Raw genomic sequence first — 21787 nt, 5'->3', positions numbered from 1 at the left:
CCTTCACCCTATTCCACAATTTTCAAATGCTTTGAAACTTTTAATTCAGAAGCAAAGCATTCTCATAATATGTAGTCGTTCATGCCTATTAATTTATGTTGAGCTTGATCTGAAGTACAATCTGTTCCTAAGTTGCTCAAGGAAATATGTTAATGAAAACCATTTCAGTATAAATAGATGCAAAAAAAGGAACTGACTCCAAATGACCAATAATCCCAAAATAAAACCCTATAATAAAATCCTATAAATAGCTTTAGTCATAATGCTGAGAAATACAAGAATGAAATAGCTTTTTACAGAGTCAGGACCTATGCCTTCACAGTTTGACAATGCACAGGAAAGTCTAGCTCAAAACTTTGAAGCAGCTTCTTCAATGTCTTGAAACTAAACCCTAAAGCACTTGTGGTGGGGGGGGGCAGGTGGGGGTGGCACAGAATAGGTATGGGAAAGTTATGAGGAAGTGAAAAAGGGATTTCAGCCTTATTCGGCCTATGTCGAGGGTGAATGTTGTCCTTTGTCTGGCAAGAGTTACTTGCAGCTCAGGTTTCTCAGGGCTTGAAAGTGCCAAAGGTAATTGGTGCATTAAAAGCAGTGCCAAAGTCCCCAGAAGTGCCTGCTCTGCTAGGGGGGAAGGGAGGAAGAGCGCTTCTGCAAGTGCACTGCCCTGGTGAGATAAAGTATCTAATAAAAAAATCATGCATGAAGGCAACTATAGGTTGTGTTTGTTTAAAACCTCTATTGCTTGTTCTACAGATCAGTTTCTTTCAAAAAACAAAGCTGGGAGTAAACATTTCTCAATTCCTTTGGGAGCTGGAGAGCATCCTTCAGTTGCTACAGCTGTTAAGTGTGTGGAAATGTGCACCAGCACAACTTCTCTGTTGGTATGGACACACCTTAATCCCTCCCCCCTCATTTCTTGCTGCCACTTGACTGTATCTGCTAAGCAGCAAGAGGAAACAGTATGGCAACAGTAGAAATTTAAAGTGAAAAATATGAAATCAGTCTTAGAAATACCCTCTGAAGTGATAATTTCTGCTTACAAGCTTGCAGGATTGAAACAAGTGATAGCTGCTCTGAGCCTTTAAGGCAAAGAAAAAAAAGTGTCTTTTATGGAATGATACTCCCATATCAAAAATAATTGTATATTTCTTATAAAGTACTTGAGACTAAAAAACTAGTAGTAATCATAGTCGTGCCTCTGCTTACATTTGCATACCATGATCATATTGTGACATGCGTACTTAGTCATGACTTTTTGCATATTTCACTATTTTTTTTTCCTTTTTTCTTCACACCCCACCACCAGGACCCCCTGCCTTAAATAGTAGTCTGAGTTTTGATGCAAATCTAGTTAAATTCAAATTTAACATCTGCAGTCATTTTCTTTCTCTTCCTGTGGTTTTATTTGCTTCAAGTAATTGTCAAAGCATTGTTACCACACTTCCTGTTGGAAGCTATCCTGAACGGTATGCAGTCAAAGGATATAGTGTGTTAACCCTTAAAAGGAGCTTTATAGATGTTTTTCTAAGAACAGCCCACTGTTCTTAAGCTATATAATTAATAAGTAGCTTTCTTCTAACTGACTCTCCACAGTATGCAGTATATCCCTGTTTGGATCAGCTAAAGTAAATGTTCACTAGCCTGTTTTTTGCCAGGAAACATGAAGACCTTGGAGGGGAGATTGATTTTTTTGTTTGTTTGTTTGTTTTTACCATTCCTCCTTTCCCGCTCTGTTTTATTTCTTACAGAAAAGTTAATACTGCTATAGTAAGAAAAACTGTTGATACTGTAACAGAACGTGTTCCACCCCCACTTATCTATTAATGCAGTGTTTGGATTTGCTGCCTTTATGACTGGTATTGAACAATAAATGTCAGTTCTGTCTTTGTATTAGATCAGGTACTGTGGAATAAACTTCAGAGTAATGAAAATTACCTTAATGGTTTTCACTTTAAACAATGTGTCCCTTTTAATATCTTCATTTCTTCATACTAATTAAAATTTCTATAAATGGGATGGAATTGAAGTTGTACACGAGGTATAAAAGGCTTAAAATGTGGCAAAATTGTTCAGCATGATAGTCCTGTGTGTTCTTGCAGTGTAAATCATACACTCTAAAATAAGTTGCATTCGGAGCTCATAAGGTTTAAATGAGGAAAAATGAGTTGGTGTTTCACCATTCATCACTGTGATTAACCTTCCTGCTCAGGCAGAATCAGCACCATGTTTTTTCAACGTAAGCTGTATGGTGTTCTGCCCCTCTGAGCATCGTGAACTGTAAAGAGTGAAAACAAAGAATGATGGAGCTGTTGTCTTGAACTGTGTTCTTCAGCCTCTGTTGTTCTCTTCATTTGGCAAGTCTGCACAAACAAGTGCAGCAGCGCTGGTGAACAGTGCCATGCTAAAAGCTTGATCCTGTGACAGAGCAGAGAACTAGCTGTGAAGTATTGCACGTGTTTTGGGTAATTGCAGCTAGGTTTGGGGTGCAGTCCAAGCTTTGCAGGAACATTTTCTCATGACATTGCTAGTGGACTGATAATACATAATACTTGACAGATAGTTGTAGGTCAGTATGGTGCTTCTCTCTCTCCCCGGCCTCCCCGGCTCATGCCCTCCCCTCCCCCTCTCCCTCCCTCTCTTCTTTCTTTCAATAATTTGGAAAAGAGCAGCAGAATTTTCCTGTTTCAACTTGTTCTTTAAGCAGGCAACTAGTAGTAAGTCCTAGTGTGTTGCTGTTGACATTGAAGTGCTGATATGCCTTTTTGTCTTCAGTTAAATTGCTTTTTCGTTCCATTTTGGTGCAGCAGATTTATACTTATTCTTTTACATTAACTTGGCCACTGTAAAAATAATTTGTTTAGCTGAGTAGGGGTGTATAACTTTCCAGTGCTCTAACATAAATATGGCTAAACTTTTGTTTGCATTTTAAGAGGTTCAGTTACTTGCAGATTTTTCCAGATATATACATATGTCCTTCCACCACCATTTTTTTTAAATTAAAAGGCAACAGATTGAAAATCTGTTTGGTACTGATTACAGAACCATGATATTAAAGGCAAATATGACACTATGCAGGCTATAGAAGATAAAATGCATTTTTAAAAATTAATATGTTATCAGAGACTGTTACTCACAGTCTCTAGCTTGGCTTGGTCATTCAGCAGTTTTTTATTTAATTGGGGGCAACCAGTTTGAAAGAGAACTCTGCCCTAGAGGGCACAAGTCCTGCATGCTGAGAGTGGCTGGGTGAAGAAAGTGTTCTGTACCCTTGAGTATTTTGTCACCAGGAGGAGCCTTCCAGGCTCACAGGAGCATGCACAAGCCCTTCGGGTTTGTTCCCAGGGCTCAGCTCAGCACTGCGGTGAGCTGAAGGAGTGTGCCAGCTATCAATGAGCAGACTAGGAGACAGCGGAATTTCCCTGCCCTTTCCATGTACGTCTACACGGTGTTAACAGCAGGATGGAAGTTAACTCTCTGTGAGAGCAAGAATTTGGTATGTTACATCTGGACTTTGTCAAAAAGATTCCATGACAAAGCAGTAATGTGAGTGTTCCAATTTCAGGAGCTGCAAATCAGAATACTGGGTCACTTGTGTAGCAAGAGAAGCTCAGTGCAATGTATCCATGTATAGCTTTGGCAGGTTACAGTATCTTAGACTTCAAAACGCGCTGACTTTGAGTACTTGCTTTATCAATTTGTCATAATCTAAGCAGCATAATCTAATGGGGAAGCATTTCTGTGTTTCAGAAAATCTAGGAGTCTATCTTCTCAGAAGTAAAACCGCCAAGTTGAAGAGACAGAAGCTGTGCACGTTTTGGATTGAAATTGTCAATTGTTACATGCTTAACAGGAGTTAACCGTGTTTCAATTCAGATTTTATTACATACTGAATCAAATTTAAAAAAGAATTGTGTAGCATGCAAATTTCGAGACTGCAGAGAACAACAGAGCATTTTCTTACCAAGCTTTTCTACGTTACACCAGCTCTTGCTATTTAAAGTTTATTAAACTTTCAGTAACAGAAGAATTGAGAAAACTATGTGAAGCTACCTAATTATGAAGTGAGAACTTCTTTAGACTTTTAAAGTTATTGTCATTCTTGGATTTCATACCGTTGGTTGATAATTCCCATGTTTTATTGCAGCTTCTTGACACATACATGGGATTTGGGTCATCATCTTTGAGGTAGAAAAAAAACCTTTTAAGGATGAAAACATGTCTTATTAGCACTGTCCTAAGACCATTTTTTGAAGTGTCTGACAAAAGGAAGTTTGTGTGAAAGAGTTTTTTATGTTTTTTTTGTTACCCCAGGTGTTCTGTTTAATAAAATGCTTTGCTCTGTATGGTGTTAGTGATAGGAAAAGCTAGCAGAGCTTTCCATCCCCCGCCCACACCCCCGCCAGCCCTGGTCTCATCTTTAGGCAAGAAATGCCACAAACAGGCATAGAAACATAATTTAAATACTACTAGTAGGTTTTTCAGAGCTGAGAGAGACTTTTGCTGGGGTATTGCTATTTAGATGGTGTTACTGCAGCATGCATTTATTTCTTGAAGAGCCTCTGTTAAAAGGTAAGAAGTGGGAAAGCTTCCCAGAGCCTTTGGATTTAGTATGGGAGAGGTGTTACTGTATTTCTGTACGTGGGTGTTCTAACCAACAGTCCTGGAAAGTAGCTGGCTGGTAATGGCTGCACAGTACAGTAACTTGGCGTGTATATAGTAAATGATGAACCTCATTGCTTACGTGCTTGGCATGTAGAGAACTGAAGAAGACAGTAGCTATGTGGGGACTGCTCTGCCACAGAATGTGTGTGTATGTACACATATATATATGTGTGTGTGTAGTTGTTGTATCCAATGGAGTCTCCCAACCACTTCATATTGTGAGGAATCGCATACAAATAACAATGCGTCGTTATTCACACACTTCTATGAATGAAGATGCAGTCGTATATAGAATTATTAAGGGGTATGCATGTGAAAACTTCTGAATAGTCATTATCTCTCTTTCTCTGCTAGTGAAGTTTATGATCGATGGCAAGATAAACAACCAGGGTAAAATCTCACAGGAATTTTTACTGCACTCTTACTGAAAGAAACCGGGTTGGAGATTAACCAATAAACATTATTTTAGCAAACGAATGATTGGAATCTGGAGCCTCAGTTGTTCCACATGAGGAATTTTAGAGGTTTAAGGAAAGTGTTTTGTACTCTACAAGTAATCTCCTCTTTTGAAGCCAACTGTATGTGAAGCAGGAGCATAGAGAGAGTAGAAGGAAAATAACTTTGAGTTGACCAAGTCCAGCCATTTTGCAAATTTTCCATATACAGAAATCTATTTATTTTTTGCCTCAAAATTTAGAAAAACACACTTTTACTTGACAGCTGTGCAACAGGGTTGGGGTTAAATGCTATCTACACCTTATGCTGTGAATAAACTGGGTAACTTTTCCATAGAGAAATACAGAGTGCCTGTCTACAGGCACAATTCTCTAAGAAGTTTAAAGGGGAGTATGGGCAATTGTTACATTCTAAAATGACATTTGACAATTAGATCAAGCAGAGGTGACTGCTGAAAGTTAGACACCAGTTCTTGACATCTTCATCTAACCAAAGCTGGAACATAAGCCTCATATAGGTTTCTGGTATATGCCATTTTTGCTAGTCACTGAAGGAATAAGCATGTGACTTGTTTGCAAGTGTCTTTTCAGTCTGTTTAAGATGTTACCAAGAAATCACTGGTGAGGGTGGCTGGCTGGGAGCATGAGATTCTGTATATTCTTTCTTTTTGATGTAATGTACTTCTGTTTTCAGGTTCACCTAACGCTAGGGACCAAAGACGCATACATAACATTTCTGTGGTGCTGGATCCAACCTTCTGAAAGAAGACTCTAAAGTAACTCTTTGCCTTCAAGTTATTTGTCCAGGGACCGACTTGTCTTTGGAGAAGAGCTCAACACAGAAAAGATACTCACATTGGAACCATTATAAATAAACCTATTTAAAGAACTTGCTACGTGGAGACAGATTTACAGAGGCAGAGTCCTGCTTTTCATCTGTGTCCCTACTTCAGACTGTAAACAATGAGTGAGTTTTGGTTGTGTTTCAACTGCTGCATTGCAGAACAGCCTCAGCCTGTAAGTATGAATATTGGCACTGCTTTGTTTCTGTATAATTAACTACACTGTTCACATTTTCTGTTTTTTTTAATGGCTTTTAAATTAGTGCTGTTTGGCCAAGCTCAGTGAGAATTAAGGAATTAACTAACATCATGGCTTAGTGGGGACAAAAAATGACTGTTCTAGAGTGTTGTCACACAGATATTTTCTTGTCCTTAAGATCAAATCTATCCAAAGCCTTTGGAGAGGGCCTTTATTTGTTTGAGTTAAAGAGGAGGTTAAAGGAAGGGAAGGGCAAGGAGGTACTCATACCGTAAATCCTTTTTTTTTTTTTTTTTTTTTTTAATAGAATGGCTATTGTGTGAAAAAGTATATAGCAGTTTGATAAAAGAACCATTTCAAACATACGTAAGAAAGAAAAAATATACAGGAATATTCTTGGGTTTCATATACTCTTAAGCACTGTTAGAGTATGTTCCTGGGTTCAGTGCTGCTGGGAGAAAGTCTGCCTACGTGGAGGTGGAGTTAACAGGAATACGGTTAGCACTCTGAGAAGAAGCATTGTACGGTATGGCATCCAGATCAAGCTAAATGAATGTATAGAAAGGACAGTCATCTTGCAGATGTGTGGAGAAGAGCCCAGTTACTACTAAAGGATATGCTGGAATTACAGTGACCAAGAGAATCCCAGAGTGAGTAAAGCAGGCTCACTGAAATGCTCAGATGATAGTACTTGGCTTTAGGGAAGCCAAAGGACTAAAAAAATAATTTCATGTTAAGTATTGTCATTGCACAAAGCCTGAATGCCAGACTGATCCTTGGGTGGCAATGCAAATATTAAAATGTGACCTTTAACATTTCTAAGAAATGAATGCAACTTTATCTCACTCTTAGTCAAGTCATGTTGTTGGGGATGAACTTAGATAACCAACATGGGAAGCTGTGGTCCTCTCCTGTTGCTTGAATACCATGTAGTCCTTTAAAATGCTAGATATGTAGCCAAAGTTACTTGCCTAGATTTCGGAACATATATTTAAATTAAAAATGAGATAAGACTGTGTTAAAAATCTTTTGAGGTAGAAAATGGTTTATTCTGTTTATTTACCAGAATCCTGAGGCTCAATGAAGTCTTGAATTAAGCTTTGTAATACATTTCAGTTACTGTTTAAGGAATACATGATATGTTAATACAGTGGGTCACAATTCATGGAAAGAAAGGGTGGAGAACATACTTCAAAAGGGGAGAAAAGGGAAACAAGTCATTTTCGTATGGGTCTGCGATTTAGTAGTATGCATTTGCTTAGAAAATTAAAACCATCCTTGTGTTTAAGATACAAATAACACATTGCTGAGCATTGTCTTAGTTCCTGAAATCTGCCTTTCAAATGTTGTAGGAGCCTTGCTTGTTAGGAAGGGCCAAAATTCTTCAGGATGCATCTCAGAAAAAGGAGTTGTGGGCCCTCCTAGGTGTGCTTGACAATAGGTGCTTAGCTGGCCTTCCCCTGCAGTTGCTCAGCTCATTTTGCTGTGTTGTGTTCAGCCGTTGCTCTGTCAAGCGCTGTTGCAGTAAGTGGAGTATTTAATCAGATACATATATATCTGAGTAAGTACAGGAATGTTTTTTTTTTTTCTCTGACCTGTAGCAAAGCATGTACTGTTGGTGCGAGCAAACTAATAAATCAGACAAGTGATAAGGAAGCAGTTTTTCCCTGTCTCTGCAGGTGTTGTGTGATTCCATGTTTGGGAGACATACGTGCTGAAAAATGTGGTAGTTTTTAGCCACAAAATACTGGTACTTATTGCCCTATTGTATCAAAAGATAGGTCAAACATGCAAACTTGTGTAAAAGCTACTTGTCTGACCCCTGTTGTGCATTCAATCTGTCAGTTTAGTCCAGTTTCTCAGGAGACGTGCCTCATCTGCCTGGTTTAATCTCTTTCATGTGCCTTCTTTCATTTTACCTCCTGCATCTCACCTTCTTCATGGTCTGACTAATAGCACCCCAGCCCTCACTTTTATGTTTGGCCATTACGTGTGCAGCATGGTCCTTCTGTGAAAGGACTAATGTGGTCTTGTAGCAACACTAACAGCTGCTCAGAATAGACCTTGAAAGCTGGAAGTTACCTAGTTTGGTACTTGCCTAATCAATGCTTACAATGTTCCTTTTGTTTTTAAGCCTACATTCTCTGAAACATGGTATTATTTTTTTTCTCATTTTCTTTATCCAGTGCTGATGTCTGGGACACCTTTAATGTCGTGGATAGTGACATAAATTTTAAGCCTCTTCACTGGAGGAAAACCCCCCTGGAACTTTTAGTAGTTCCATGTTTCTGTGATATTTATAGCTTCCGTTGTGCTAAGGAGTTTTCCTCCTCTCTTGAAATCCAGGATGCAGGAATGTCTGCTTTCTTGTGGCAAAATTCTAGCATATTATATTAGTATCTTCAGTACAGCACCTCTATTCTTTGCAGCTATAATGCATTTAAAATAAGAAATGTGTACATGCACTGAGTCCTTTCAGTCAAGTTTATAGAAGACTATTATTTAGATCGTACACAAAAGGATTTTCTAGGTTATTGCCAATACTGTGTATGCCTTTGAGACTTGCATACACTTTCCAGTGCAAAATGCTTTCCAATGCATTTTCATGGTTTTGAACCAGGTCTTTTAAGATAAGATTTGCATCCTTTATGGCAATAAGAACACATCCCTAACAGCATACCCTGGAGCAGAGCAGTAACAATGTTGCAGTTATATATTAGTACCTTAAAGAGGTTCCTTAATTAAAAGCCACTATTCAAGGATTACCATCATCTTTTATTGAAATTTATCATGGCACAGCTTTTTGTCTTTTGTCAGTGCCAAATGGATGCACCATGTTGCTGTGAAATACAGCGCAGGCATCTTGGAAAGTAGTGTTCTACTCTGTTTCCTTATAGTACTTTGGTTGCTAAATATTTCACTTGGTGTTTCCAAGACTGCAGTACTCATAACAAGATTATGGAAGAGGCATGTTTGAATATGGATCTCTGTGCTTCTCTGAAATAGGGTAATAAATGAAATAGAGTATGCAAAGGAACAATATTAAATAGTGATACAGTTGAAGGAAGCGTGCTCCTGATGGTGACTTAGGTCTTGCTTCTTAATAGCCTGAGGTATTTACCACAGTAGAATGCAAACAAAAATCAAGGGAAGGTGTTTTCATTAGCTTCTAGTTTTCTAATGTCAGATTTAGATTGGTAATGTATTTTACCATAGTAAAGTGTTAAAGACAACTTCAAACAACTAGTTGCTTTCATAACTGTTTTCATGATACCAAGAAGGTGGTATTAATCTCTCAATTATGCTCAGTTTTTTTCTCGGTGGTGTAAGTAGCCTGAATTCAATCCTTTTTATGATCTTACCCAAACCCTTTTTTTTTTTTTTTAATGTTGCGAAGAGTAGCACTTTCTGCGATTGCACCAGGTTTCTTACACCTCCCACTGATACCCTTTATACATTCTCTAAGCTCATCTTGCGCTTCCCAGTGACAAGATGAGTCTTTGTTCCAATGCTTCCTATGTGCTATCATCCTGCCCACTGCTACATTTCAGGAGACTCTGCCAAATCCATACTACCAGATGCATTGCTTGGTAACAGAAGTTGAGAGAGCCTTTAATCTTGCAGATTTTCAGAGGACATGTCTGTGGTTTCTTTCTTAGGCTGAGCTTGTCGCCTACACCAGGAATTTGTTATTTTCCTCCACTTTTTTTTTCTGGTTTGTTTGGGGTTTTTTGTTTGGTTTTTTTCTTCATGTTCTGTCCATTTATAACTTGCAGAGTTAATTTTTGGAAGAAGGCTGAGAAGCCTTTGGTCATAGTCTGGTGCACTCCCACCTGGTTTGTACCTCTGCCCAGTGCAGCTGAGCTCCTCAGTTTCCCATGTCTTTGCAGTAAAATTACTGCTCTGCTATAAAAGAATAAACTTGTCCTCTCATTCCTGCTCTAAGCTTCCTTCTCTAGTTAATTAGTTTCTATTTTGTTGCTTGTCTCTTGTTTAGATGACCTCCCTTTTGTATTTTGTCAAAGGGCTATTACAGTTTTGCTGCATGCTGTTCTATAAAGGTTTAAAGTGGTTTAGCAAGTGAAGTTTCCTTCATGTCTTTTTTGATGTATGAAAGAGGATTGACAGATCTGTATTTAGAGTGGGGAGGCCCATCTTAAAATACAGGCAGAAAGAACCTTGCATGTACAGCATGCTGTATTCATCAACTGAACTGAATGCTGAATGCTACAGAAGACGTAAGTGATCGTGATGGGTTACTTAAGGAAATTAACCACTCATGGATATTGTCAACTCTAGCTTTTTTTCTAGAGAAGAATTCGTAGATAGAGCTAAGGGTACATCTACCAGTGCAAGTCTTAGAAACATGAACACAATGAAGATAATGAAGCATTCAATATGCATAGGCAATGCAGCATGAATCACGCTCGGTAACAGTAAATCAGGTGTTTGCTGCTGAAGTACTGGGCCAGGCTGCCCCTTCAGTATGGCAGTGCTGTGCCAACACAGCTTCTGGCTCGAAATAACTAAAACTCAGGCTCTCTTAATCATTAATTTTAATGAGCCTACCGCATTCAGTAAGCATATGAAAGACTCAAATGTAAAAGGTGACAACTCTAGACAGCCCTCAGATTTCAGAGTTGTCATAATGATTTACATGTTGAGCTGCCAGTTCAGATGTTTCAAATTCCTTTTTTTTCCTGTTCAGTGCTGTTGCAGAAGGTAGCCTGAGGGAACACCTTATCAAAGGGGGTAGAGTTAAATAAGCAGCAAAATGCTTGGCTTTTATTTATCAAACCTGATCTGGTTTTGTTGCTTTTGGTCTGATCAGAGCTGCTTTAGATTTTTCTTTTACCTTTAAATTAGCTCCCATAAGTCTTAAAATATCTGTTGTAGTGTCCAAGTATCAAAAAGTTTACAAAGAAAATAAAAAAGGCACTATTTTGGGTTTATGTACAAATATCTGAATGAAAATTAACTGAATATTTTGTATTTATTATGGCTGTGAAATTTTTAGGAGCTTTTTAGCTGCATTGACACCATTTATTTAATATAATACTAGTTGATAGGATGGAAAATAGCTCTCTGAGGGGGTGGAAACAATAATTATGCCACTTTTCTGTTGATGAGAATGTGTCTTGCCATTATGAACATATCTGAAGAAGGATGTAATATGCTTTTAATATCTACAGGTTCTACAGAGCTCAGGCTTTCTGCTTAAATGTGGGAAGTAGATTGTCTGGACGTTAGTGTTGGGGCCCTTGAATTGCTTGTTTCTTTGAAATCTCCAGATTTTTCAGTGGGAGTACATTTTCAAGACCAAAACTCAATACGATTCACTGACAAAAGGAGCTACTACAAGAAATAATTTATGCTACCTAGCAAAAGTTGGTAGTTTTGCAGCCGCTCTTAGAGACTGTGGTAAAGCATTTCTGAAATTAACAAATCCAATGCAATTTTTATAATTTATTTTTTTCTAAATGCAAGTTGAAGCTGCAAAGCCGTAATAGTTTAATGGTTTTGGTGTGTCTTAATTTTAATGTTTGACAGTTCAGCTGTTTTTTCGCCTGATACGCTTTTTGTGTCAGAGCAGGGGAGATGGGGAAGCATGTTGGTTTAGGTGCATTTCTGCTTGTCAGCAGCCAGAGGCAGAGGTAACTTGGACATAGTCTGAGGTGCACTTGCACTGACTCCATATGGAAGTATGTTTTGTGTTAATGAATAAAGTCAGTCATTGCCCTGAAGCTAAGTGTTCATCCTTTTACCTTTAACTGCCTTTGATATGAAAGACAGTATTGAGAGCAGAAGCTTCCTCTGCCACTATCTTACTGTATTTTTATTGTAACTTTTCTGTAATGGATCTGTGATATTCTGCTGGAGATAATTCATAAGACCAATGTGCAACTCACAAAATAAGCATTTTTAAATGGCTGTTTTAAAGGTCTTTGCCTGCACTTACGTTTTTACTTCCCAACATTAACATTTCACGATGGTGAAAGTTTTCCTTTTTCAGACTGTTCCTCAAACCTTTGGGTTCTGCACTTCTTGTGACTCTTATGTATGGGTGAGACATGCATGATATCAAAGTTCCTGTTGAATTATATTATAAATGTTTTTCATGTGTTTACAGATATTCTGAAATTTTAAGGTATCCATTAAGCCATCGACTTTAATATTTAATCATTTGCAATGATTTTCTCACTTTCATCTTCCGAGTGGCTTAGCTGATGGCTCTGAAGTGCTTTGTAGTTCCGGGTTAGTATCCTGCCACGGAATGAGGAGAATAGAGGAGTGGAGGTTGGGCAGAAAAATCGAGGCTGTGAACCACATTCTGATGCAGATTCAGGGGAAGCAATGCCTCTTAGAACCCAACAGTTTTATTTTTGTTTTTCAAATAATTTTAGAGGGATTTTTAGGTACGTGGGTGTACCCTCAAGAGAGCTGTAGTTTACTTTAGCTGAGGAAAGATACTATCTCTTTGTGTTTTCTCCCTCAAATAAATGTGTGACACAGTGATTTGTTGACATGTTGGGCTCTGAGAGTGACCTGACATCAAAAGGGAGAGGCTTGCGTGGATTTCTTTAAAATAATTTTAAGCTACTTGTCTCTCTTCTTGCAATTGTAGATTTAGCTCATTCAGTGTCAGAAAATAGTGTGGGTTTATAATATGCTGTCTGTAGCAGACACAGAGTCTTCATAATTATTTGTTTCTCTTGCTTGTGGTATGACTTTTTCAATGTGACTGTAACTACCCTTTATGTTCTGCCTGATGGTCTATCATAAAGGACTACCTAGTTCATAGTTTACATGTTTTGGTACTGGGATGTTCTCAAACCAGAATATTTTAATTTCCCCTTATTTTTGGCAGGCCTGGGTTATGGTGTAGGTGTTTCTAACCTACACATGATGGTTTCAAATTGCTATGTGAGTGCCTTATCTTTGGAGATTAAGAGATAAATTGGGACCAAATTGTGATTTATTTTCCAAGTTTGCCCAGACCAACACTTCTTTGTTGGCGTAGCATAGTGCTTCATGCTCTGCTGCTCTAGCATGGTGGTGTTGGCTAGCTGGAGCTCTCCAGGTCTGGAGCAAAGGTGCAGAGCTGATCTCAGCACGGTGCACAGCGGAAAACACTGTTGGCCATTGGAGGCTTCCTTTCCCTCTGTTTTATGTCCATCTCTCTGGGGGAATGTGGTGCAGCACATAACTGTTTAGTTGCACTTTGTAAAAAGAAGTTCTTGTACTTAAACAAATACATTTTTGATGGGCAGTGACTGTGGTGACAGCTGAGTCACCACAGAGAACACTCTGGAAATTTATGGCAGTCTTTTATTCTGGCCTCAGACTGCTTTAAGTACAGGTTAAAGTCTTGCCTCCTCTGAAACCGAAAGTTATGCCACTGATCTTGAGTTCAGCAGCTCAGGCCTGACTCATTTGAGAAGTCAGCATTGCTGTACTTGTTTTACAGCTGGAAGATGTCAGGTAGGTTACTTTGCGAGCTGTATGGTGTCCATCAGTGGCTTCAGAGCCTCTGATCTTAAATGTGGAAAGAACAGAAGCATTGTTTGGGGCATGTAGGATGATGTGGTAGGTAGAGAAAAATGAATCTCATTCGAGTAAAATGGAGGAAAAGACTTCAACAGGGTTGATTAATAGATGTTAATTGGGGATTATGCCAGAATGATGGAATTTTAGAGGTGATGGCACATCATGGTTTTCAAAAAGACATAAATTGTAGTTAATAATCTCTACCTCATTATGCATATTTGCATAAAATTTGCCTTTTGGGGTGCTTATCAGTTTCATGAAGTGAAAAACTGATGCTATCGGGAATTAAATCATCCAAAGAAAGCACACTTGGCTATGTTCAACAGGGAACTAAAATTGTGAGTTAAGGGATTATCTTATTTATAACAGGAGATTACTGTTACAACTCATAAAGTTCCTCTAAATGTAGGGGGTTTCCAGGCCAAATCCACTTCAAGTAGATTTCTTGAAAGACTTGAGTAAAATTAATATAGGACAACATGTTATTTAACTCTGTTTGGAACAAATATTACTTTTAATAAGCTTGCCGTACTCCATTTACTTAAAAAAAAAATTAATTCCTAGGCTCTTGGATGATGGTTAAATAGCAGATTATTGTTGAAGTGGGACAATACATCCTGCTAGGCACATATTCCAAAAAAATCTGCTAGATATGCAAGCGTGCACACACGTATATGTGTGTGTGCATGTGTATTACATACTGTATTGCTTGTGTTTGCCATTGCAGCTTGGCATTGCTGCACTTTAAAGGGAAGAAGAAATGCCAATACAAGAATAGGCATGCAGATCTACAAAATAGCAGGCAAAAGCACCTACAGGGCCTTTTATTCTCCATGGAAAAATATCAAATACATATTTCCTTTTTTTTAACATCAGAATTAAGCTTTGAAAATGAAATGCCTCTTCAATTTTTAATTCAAAGAAAGGAAGATTTGGAGGAGGAAGGAAAATAACTGCAATGTATGTACTTCAGAGAATAAAGAAACAGGACTTATATGTGAGATAAAAGAACTGGGGCTACTTAATAATTGCGTTTAAAAATATTATAAAATCTTTCAAAGATTTATAATCCCATTATGCTATATGGTTATTATCTTTTCTGTAAGCTAACAATGAAGACAGTGCAAATGTGTAAACCACTATGATAGGCTGCTGCCAGCAGTGAGTATGTGGAGAAGATGTGATTAAAGTGGCCATGGTGAAAGCAGTGTGGATTAAACTGGCTGCTGGAAGGCTAGAGAGGATGTAATCAAGGACTCTTTGTATGGCCCAGCCCCTAAAGAAATAAAACGGTACATACATGGCTCATGTCAGTGAGATTCAGCTGCTCTTCTTAATTCAGCAATAAAACACCAACATTTCCATTATAAAAGGAGAGTAACGTTCCTACACAGAGAATATAATCAAGAGGAAGTCTACACATTTGAACACATATGCACCTAGATAAAAAATCTGGCAAGAAATTGACTGATGTGTGAAGATAGATGTGTATTAGTTGATTTAGTTGTTAAAGAACTAAAGGTTATGGGGTTTTCTGCAGGCTGCATCTCAGTGTTTTTCTGCATAGCAGAGGCATGCAAACTAGTTTCTGTGATTGGTGATGTATGTTTTGAATGGTGGGCTAGATTTTGGTGGTTTGATTTTCAGGGTTTTTTTTCCCTGTGTGTATAGGGAGTAATCTGTTGAATTACAGCAAACAAAACAACTGCCAGAGTATTTTTCTCAGTGCTTGCCTGGGACACTGCTAACTGTACTGAGATCCTTTGAGGAGAGGCACTACCAAATAAAGAAAAATACAAAACTTTTGGGTGTTTAGTAGGTTTTTGTCAGGCATGTGTATAAACATGATCTTTTTTGAAGGCAGCACAGCTTAAATGTTAAGGCAACGCTTTATCTAGATTTTAAAACCAACTATGTTAATTATAGCTAATTATATATAATATACTTATATATTCCTTTAAAAAAATTAACTATTTGATGTTCATTGTAAACAGCTTTTCCATATCTAGAGACTATAATGCAAGAGAATTTTCTGAAGTGCACAATACTCATGTGAAGTAAATGCTTTGTGACATCTGCCATAGCATTTTACAAATGTGAGGGCATCTTCATCGTCCTTTGAAGGTGGTAAAATTAGTCTCCTTGTATGCTGCTGGTAGCATGCTTCATGTCACCAAAATGACAGTCTGCAGTATCTTTGTCTCTTGTTTACTCTTTCTGAACTTGACACTACTGTAAATACTAATTTCTGTTTAGTCAGAGTGAACAGAGGAGCTTACATCACTCTGATCTGTCTGTACATAATAGGAAAAGTGATCAGGTACTCTACCTTGTGTTACATAACTCATGTAATTTAGAGTTCCGGTATTAGCTAACGTTATTACCCAGTGAAAAGGAAATAAAAGTGATAAAAGTCAGTAAAAGGATTTTATTTGGTTTTGATGTTCTTGTATTTTTTTGTTTAAAAAGACAGACAAAACTTTCCCTTTGAAGCATGCTCCAAAATTCAACTTGAAAACCTGTTCTACCATACAGTTCTTTTTTGGTCAAGAAAATATACACCAAGTGATTGACTTTTTCAAGAAACCACTTTTGAAAACTGGTAAAATGCCCAGTTGCAAGGTCTACAGACTCACTCTGGGTTCAGACAGTCAAGCTGAATCTTTTTCCCACACTGGTACAGTAAGTTTTCTGCAAATAATCCCTTTGCTTCAGCTCGCTGGAATTTAGTAAATGATTTGGTCATGCCCAAGAAGGATTAGAGTTCAACTTGGGCTCTTAGTAGTGTTGGCTCTGCAGGCATTGCAGGGGTGAGTATCACTATTTTTTATGACCAAACATAGTAGACACTTATGTTTGCAATGCACAAGACCAGAAATGCTGCAGGATGCACTGTGGTATGATTCATGTGGATACTTCCCCAGATAAAAAGAGTCACAGGGAAGTTTAGATTGTGTTTTGTGTTTACTTGTTTTAGTTTCTTAAACAAAAATTAACTGTAACTATACAATTCTCAGAACACAGAAGGGTGGTCTGAAAATGAAGCCAGCAGGGAAACAACTGGGAAGGGCAGACAGGCTTGGATTTCTCAATTTTTTTCCTTAGTGATCCCAAAGAGGGAACATTGAGTGTCTTGATAATGCATAGATCTTTCTGCTTTATGACTTTTTGGGCTTTGCAGCTGGAAAACGAACCCCTTTCGTGGTGGTGTTAGTGGAGAAATTTGTTTGCTCTTGAGTTTTAAAGTGTATTAGATTCATAAAATGTACTTAAATTTTATTTGCATTTTCAGTATAATATGTTAAAATTGACACTAAAGCTTAAGAAATTATGTGTAACATTGTCTAGAACTAGAGTCACTTCTGAAGCTGTAATGTTTGGCTTTGCATAAAAGCAGCTGGAGTATAGATCAGGTATACATTTTTTTGTGGAGACAAGCTTTTTAAGCTTCTGAAGAGCTTTAGCAGTGCCTTTTTTTCAGGAGGGATTTTAACATAGATGCTACAGATTTAGGACAAAGAAATAGCTAGAAGCTTAAAGCAGCAGGATTTCTTAATACCGTTCCATTGTCTTCTCTCTATACAGTTTTTGGGGTCCTTTATGAAGGTAACTGGTAAATCAGTTGTTCTTTCCACTATGAAAAAACAGCAGTGTTTGGATAAAATTTCTGCCTGGATGACTGTCAAATGACAAAGCTGACTGACAGTTTTAGGGGAACAGGACAGAGGTGAAGGTTACTCTAACAGAGAAAAGCAAGGAACAGAGGCATGGAGGGCTCTTGAGAAGCGAGGATGCAGCAGGCTGCAAGTGCCTGTCACCTCAGAGGATGAAATTTCTCTGGGTGTCCTTGCCAGTGCATGTGTTCATTCCAGCAGGCAATGAAGAAAGGGATGTGGAGCAAACACCAGAGTGGCAGCTTTCTGATTTTTCCAAAGTATTCTTAATGCGTTATTTCCAGGCATCTGAAGTGAAAGGTTAAAGGGGGCTCTCTATAGGGTAACTGTAAAGTGGCAACTGGTGTTTTACCAATTCTGCCAATGGTAGACAAATTGGATTCTGTCTATTAAAAATGAGGGCTTTCATGCTGGTGGATCTCTTCTTGTCCTAAATTATTTTGATGTAGTATGTATACCTTCTTAGTGTAAAAGTTTGAAGCGCTTGAGAAAGCACATAAGTGGCAGTGTCTCTGTTCAGGACAGCAGTCTGAGGGTGGCTACTTTAATGCCTATGTCCGTGGATCTTACAGAACTTCAAGGAAAGTTGGTGAAATGACAAAGCAAGGTTGAGGCATAGAAACCATGCAGGAAACCTGGGAAGAAAATGGAATCCTTGCAAATTCTGTGCCTTGATCATAGAAGCATGTTTCTGGGTGGTATAGCTTAATGATACTGTGGCATAGGGAGTGCTTAAAATAATTTGGTACAATTGATATTTGGCAGTTGTCACCCTGGTGAGCCAGCTGTTCAGAAACCTTGGCGTTTTTGCATAGCTTCCAGAGTCCACTGGAGACCTGTGTCTTCATTAAAGGCTACCTGACACTCAGGCTATGAAACAGAGTTGGTGGTAGTGATGGTAGTGTTTTAGCTTAGCTGTTTTTTTCCTTTAATTTAGGAACATTTTTTCCTACCAACAATTACTATTCAATTATGTTTTCATAGCTGTAGTTGTTGGGAAGATGGAGTTGTGCATCTGTCTTTTTAGGTATCATATGGTTCCATTTACTGAAGAGTAAAAGGAAAAGTATTTGCTATAAAGAATCTTCACTTACTGTTATGCACCAAGTTTAAAAATTCCCAGCCTGTAGCCCTTTAGAAAACCTGGTTTTGTTCTGTATGTTTATTGCTTTTTCTCCTCTTTATTCTGACTGTTTGTTTTTAACCGCCAGTGACTGTAAATCTGTAGCCAACAGCTGCTGTTGGCTGTATCTTGTCTTCGATAGAAGCTGACTACACTCATGGAGCTGGGAAGCAGTTGCCCTAAAGCTGCCAATAATGCAAGAACCTGGAGGAGTCTGAGAGATCTCCATGGTGCTCAGTGTTGTAATGCCAAAGCCTCCCCTGTTTTGCTGACTATTAGAGCCATGCTTTCCTATTTTCCCTGTCTTAAGAAGCTCTTAAATACTGGCAATACCAGTTGATCTGACACAGTAAGAAAGCCACTATATTTCCTGGATTTCAGCCAGTACTAGGCTGAAAGAATGGTGTCAAAAAGTATGCAAGTAGGACACACAATAATACAATGATAGAAATTCTGCTCTTGCAGTAATAAATTTATCATCGATAACATACTGTGGAAGACCTGCAAGACAAGGAGGGACAGGCTTCCCACAGAAATGGTTTAGTAATAGAAGGATCTTTCCAAACATTATGAGCAGCCACACTGCCTCTAAAAATTATTCTGGTGTGTTGTTAATCCTGCTTGTGAGTCTGGCAGTATATTCTGAATAATGAATGTACCTGAGACTTTGTCCTCAGCAAAATTTGTGTGTCTTAGTGCAGCTAGTAGAAGAGTAAGGAGCTATTGCTACTGCTCCTGAATCTTCTTTTCAATGAGGCTGTATTTAGAACAGTAAAATTTGACAAATAAATTAGGAATGTGGTGCACTTTCTGACTTGATTAAATTTAAATAGTTAATGATGGTTTACACTCAAGACCCGTGGCATTGTGGCATGCCTCAGCTAGACTGTGCAAAAGTGCCTGTGCATGCTTGGAACTGGTAAATCTAAGCACAGCTATTTTGTTGAACATTTCTTAAGTGTTGCTGGTAGAGTACTCTTCCAGAAATGCTTCTAGCCATGCTATGTGTGGGCTCAATATCTAAGCATCCCTAAAATATCTGTTGGGCCATCCGTTGCTAAATTGTCTTGGATACTTGTTGTATTGTCTTTTTTTTTTATTTTAATCTTGTGTATAATGCTACCATTTCCTCATCCGCTAGTGGGATCACCTTTCAAATGCATGACTGATTTTCATAGTACAGGAAGAATATGCGAGGCTGCTCCTACTTTCTTTGTGTTAGGTTGTAATACCTTTTTGCTTTAAGAGCAAGTAAAGACAGGCTACATCATGTATTTTGGGATGTACTTGTTACAGTGATTTACCTAAAATGAACTGGATGAACAGATTTCCAACACTGAAAGTCAAATCTGGGAGCTTTGCAGAAGTCCGCACAGGAGCAAGAAGTGGGATGAACACTGAAGGAGATCCGTGATTCTATGTTTATGAATACTTTTCCCCACTGGAGAGCAGGGTACCTGAGGCTGTGTGACAGCACTTTTATGTTGATGAGGTCAGGATGCCTTTGGAGTATCAAGGAGATCACAGAGATTATGATGAGTTCACACAGGTAACAAATAACTTCGCAAGGAAATGCCAATGGGAAGATTGCCAGAAAGGTCAGCAGTCAAGACTGAGTCTCATGGACCTGAAACACACAAAACTGTAATGGGTTTACTTCCCTTAAAAAAGTTTTGTACAAAAAAAAAAAAAAAATCTTCATTCAGAGCAAGCAAGTTCATTTTGATAAAACTTTTGATAAAAAAGTAGTACAGTACACCACTAGAAAACCAGCTGAATATTTAGGTTTTTCATTGCATATGTACATAAGCTGTTGCTTCTAAGATGACATCTACAGAGTTAATTAAAAGCTAATGAATTCACTGTCTTGTGTTTTTTAACTCTTGAGGATACTAGGTTTTGTCTGTGGCACAAGTACTAGAGGTTCCACCCATTAGTCCTGCTGATAAAAATGTCAGTGCTGTAAGTCCTGAATATCCGTCTTCTTCCAGTAAGGAAATTACTGAGAGTTGTGTGCAGAGGTTTTTCTGAAAATACCACATGCCCTGATTTGTCATAGTTGAAGGTGAATCACAATGTGCAATACCAAATTGCTGTTTGCAAGCACACATGACAATGTGTTTAGAGCTATTACCTTCAGAGTAGTAGATGTTTTAACTAGCTGGGCCGGAGAAAATGTTAGACTTATTCAGTGATTGGCTTTGTATGGTGAGTCTTGAGTGAGGATCCTGTATCTGACAGTGGCTATTACCTGTTCAGAGGTAATATTTGAGTTTGGGTTTTTTTCTTGTAATTTTCTGTCATGGAATTTGGTATGTGCATATCATTCTCATTTAGAAGATTATAGAGTGTACATAGGAGTACAGAAAGCTTGTATGTAACATATCTTGCACAACATTTATGCTTCCATAGAAATGCAAATGTGAGCAGACACCTGCATATGAAGGACACAAAAAAATAATTTCTGTTAGCCAGCTAGCTCTAGGAAGTCTTACTACAAGATTTGTGAACATGAAATTATAATTTCTTAGCAAAAGAATTTCAATACACAGTGTATTTAAGAATGTCCAAAGCTTTTGTTTGTGTTGTAGCTGGGAGGGGGGTGGTGGTGTCACATTCATTTGGCTGAGCAGGAGGGGCTACATGTTATAAACCTGACACACGTCCTCTAGAGTAATACAGGTCTCATCATGCCAGATGACCTTTCAAGTATTTCCTGTGTTCTTGTTGGAAAAGGTCAGTAAGCAAAAGGAACAACAACACACTGCAAACTGCATCATGTTGAGCTTTTATCAGGACTTTGGGATTTGCTGGTTTTTAAGAAGTTACTAGAAATTTCCAGAAAGTTTGTATTGTGAGGTATCTTTATATCATTTTTTTAATCTGTATCTTCTAACATTATACATTTGATCACTGGGGAGAGTATACTGCATCTGTGTTACAGCAAAGTCAATTCCAGCCTGCTCTATGTTCTTCTTCATCAGAGAATCATAGAATAGTTCGGGTTGGAAGGGACCTTAAAGATCATCTAGATCCACCCCGGCTGCCATGGGCAGGGCCACCTTCCACTGGACCAGGTTGCTCAAAGCCCCATCCAGCCTGCCCTTGAACACTGCCAGGGATGGGGTGTCCACAGCTTTTCTGGGCAACCTGTTCCAGTGTCCCACCACCCTCACAGTAAAGAACTTCTTCCTAATACATAATCTAAATCTACCCTCTTTCAATTTAAAACCATTACCCCTTGTCCTATCGTTACAGGCCCTTGTAAAAGTACCTCTCCAGCT

The 21787-nt window shown here is 38.4% G+C and overlaps 1 protein-coding gene across 12 annotated transcripts in view; it reads left to right on the top strand.

Moving 5' to 3' along the window:
* Nucleotides 1-21787, top strand: part of CDC42SE2 (CDC42 small effector 2) — an 84454-nt gene that overhangs the window by 43773 nt on the left and 18894 nt on the right. For 11 of the 12 annotated variants that reach the window (XM_080373184.1, XM_080373187.1, XM_080373186.1 and 8 more), the window contains one exon: nucleotides 5812-6134. In XM_080373184.1, coding sequence (XP_080229310.1) covers nucleotides 6081-6134 — 54 coding nt within the window. In that variant the 5' untranslated portion in view covers nucleotides 5812-6080. Of the gene's footprint in view, nucleotides 1-773; nucleotides 882-5811; nucleotides 6135-21787 lie in introns of those variants that run through there. The other variant, XM_080373185.1, reaches the window with a different exon arrangement.

Source organism: Falco punctatus, assembly GCF_963210335.1.
Source record: "Falco punctatus genome assembly, chromosome: Z".
NCBI classification, from domain to species: Eukaryota; Metazoa; Chordata; class Aves; order Falconiformes; family Falconidae; genus Falco; species Falco punctatus.
This window is presented reverse-complemented; position numbering and strand designations above follow the sequence as displayed.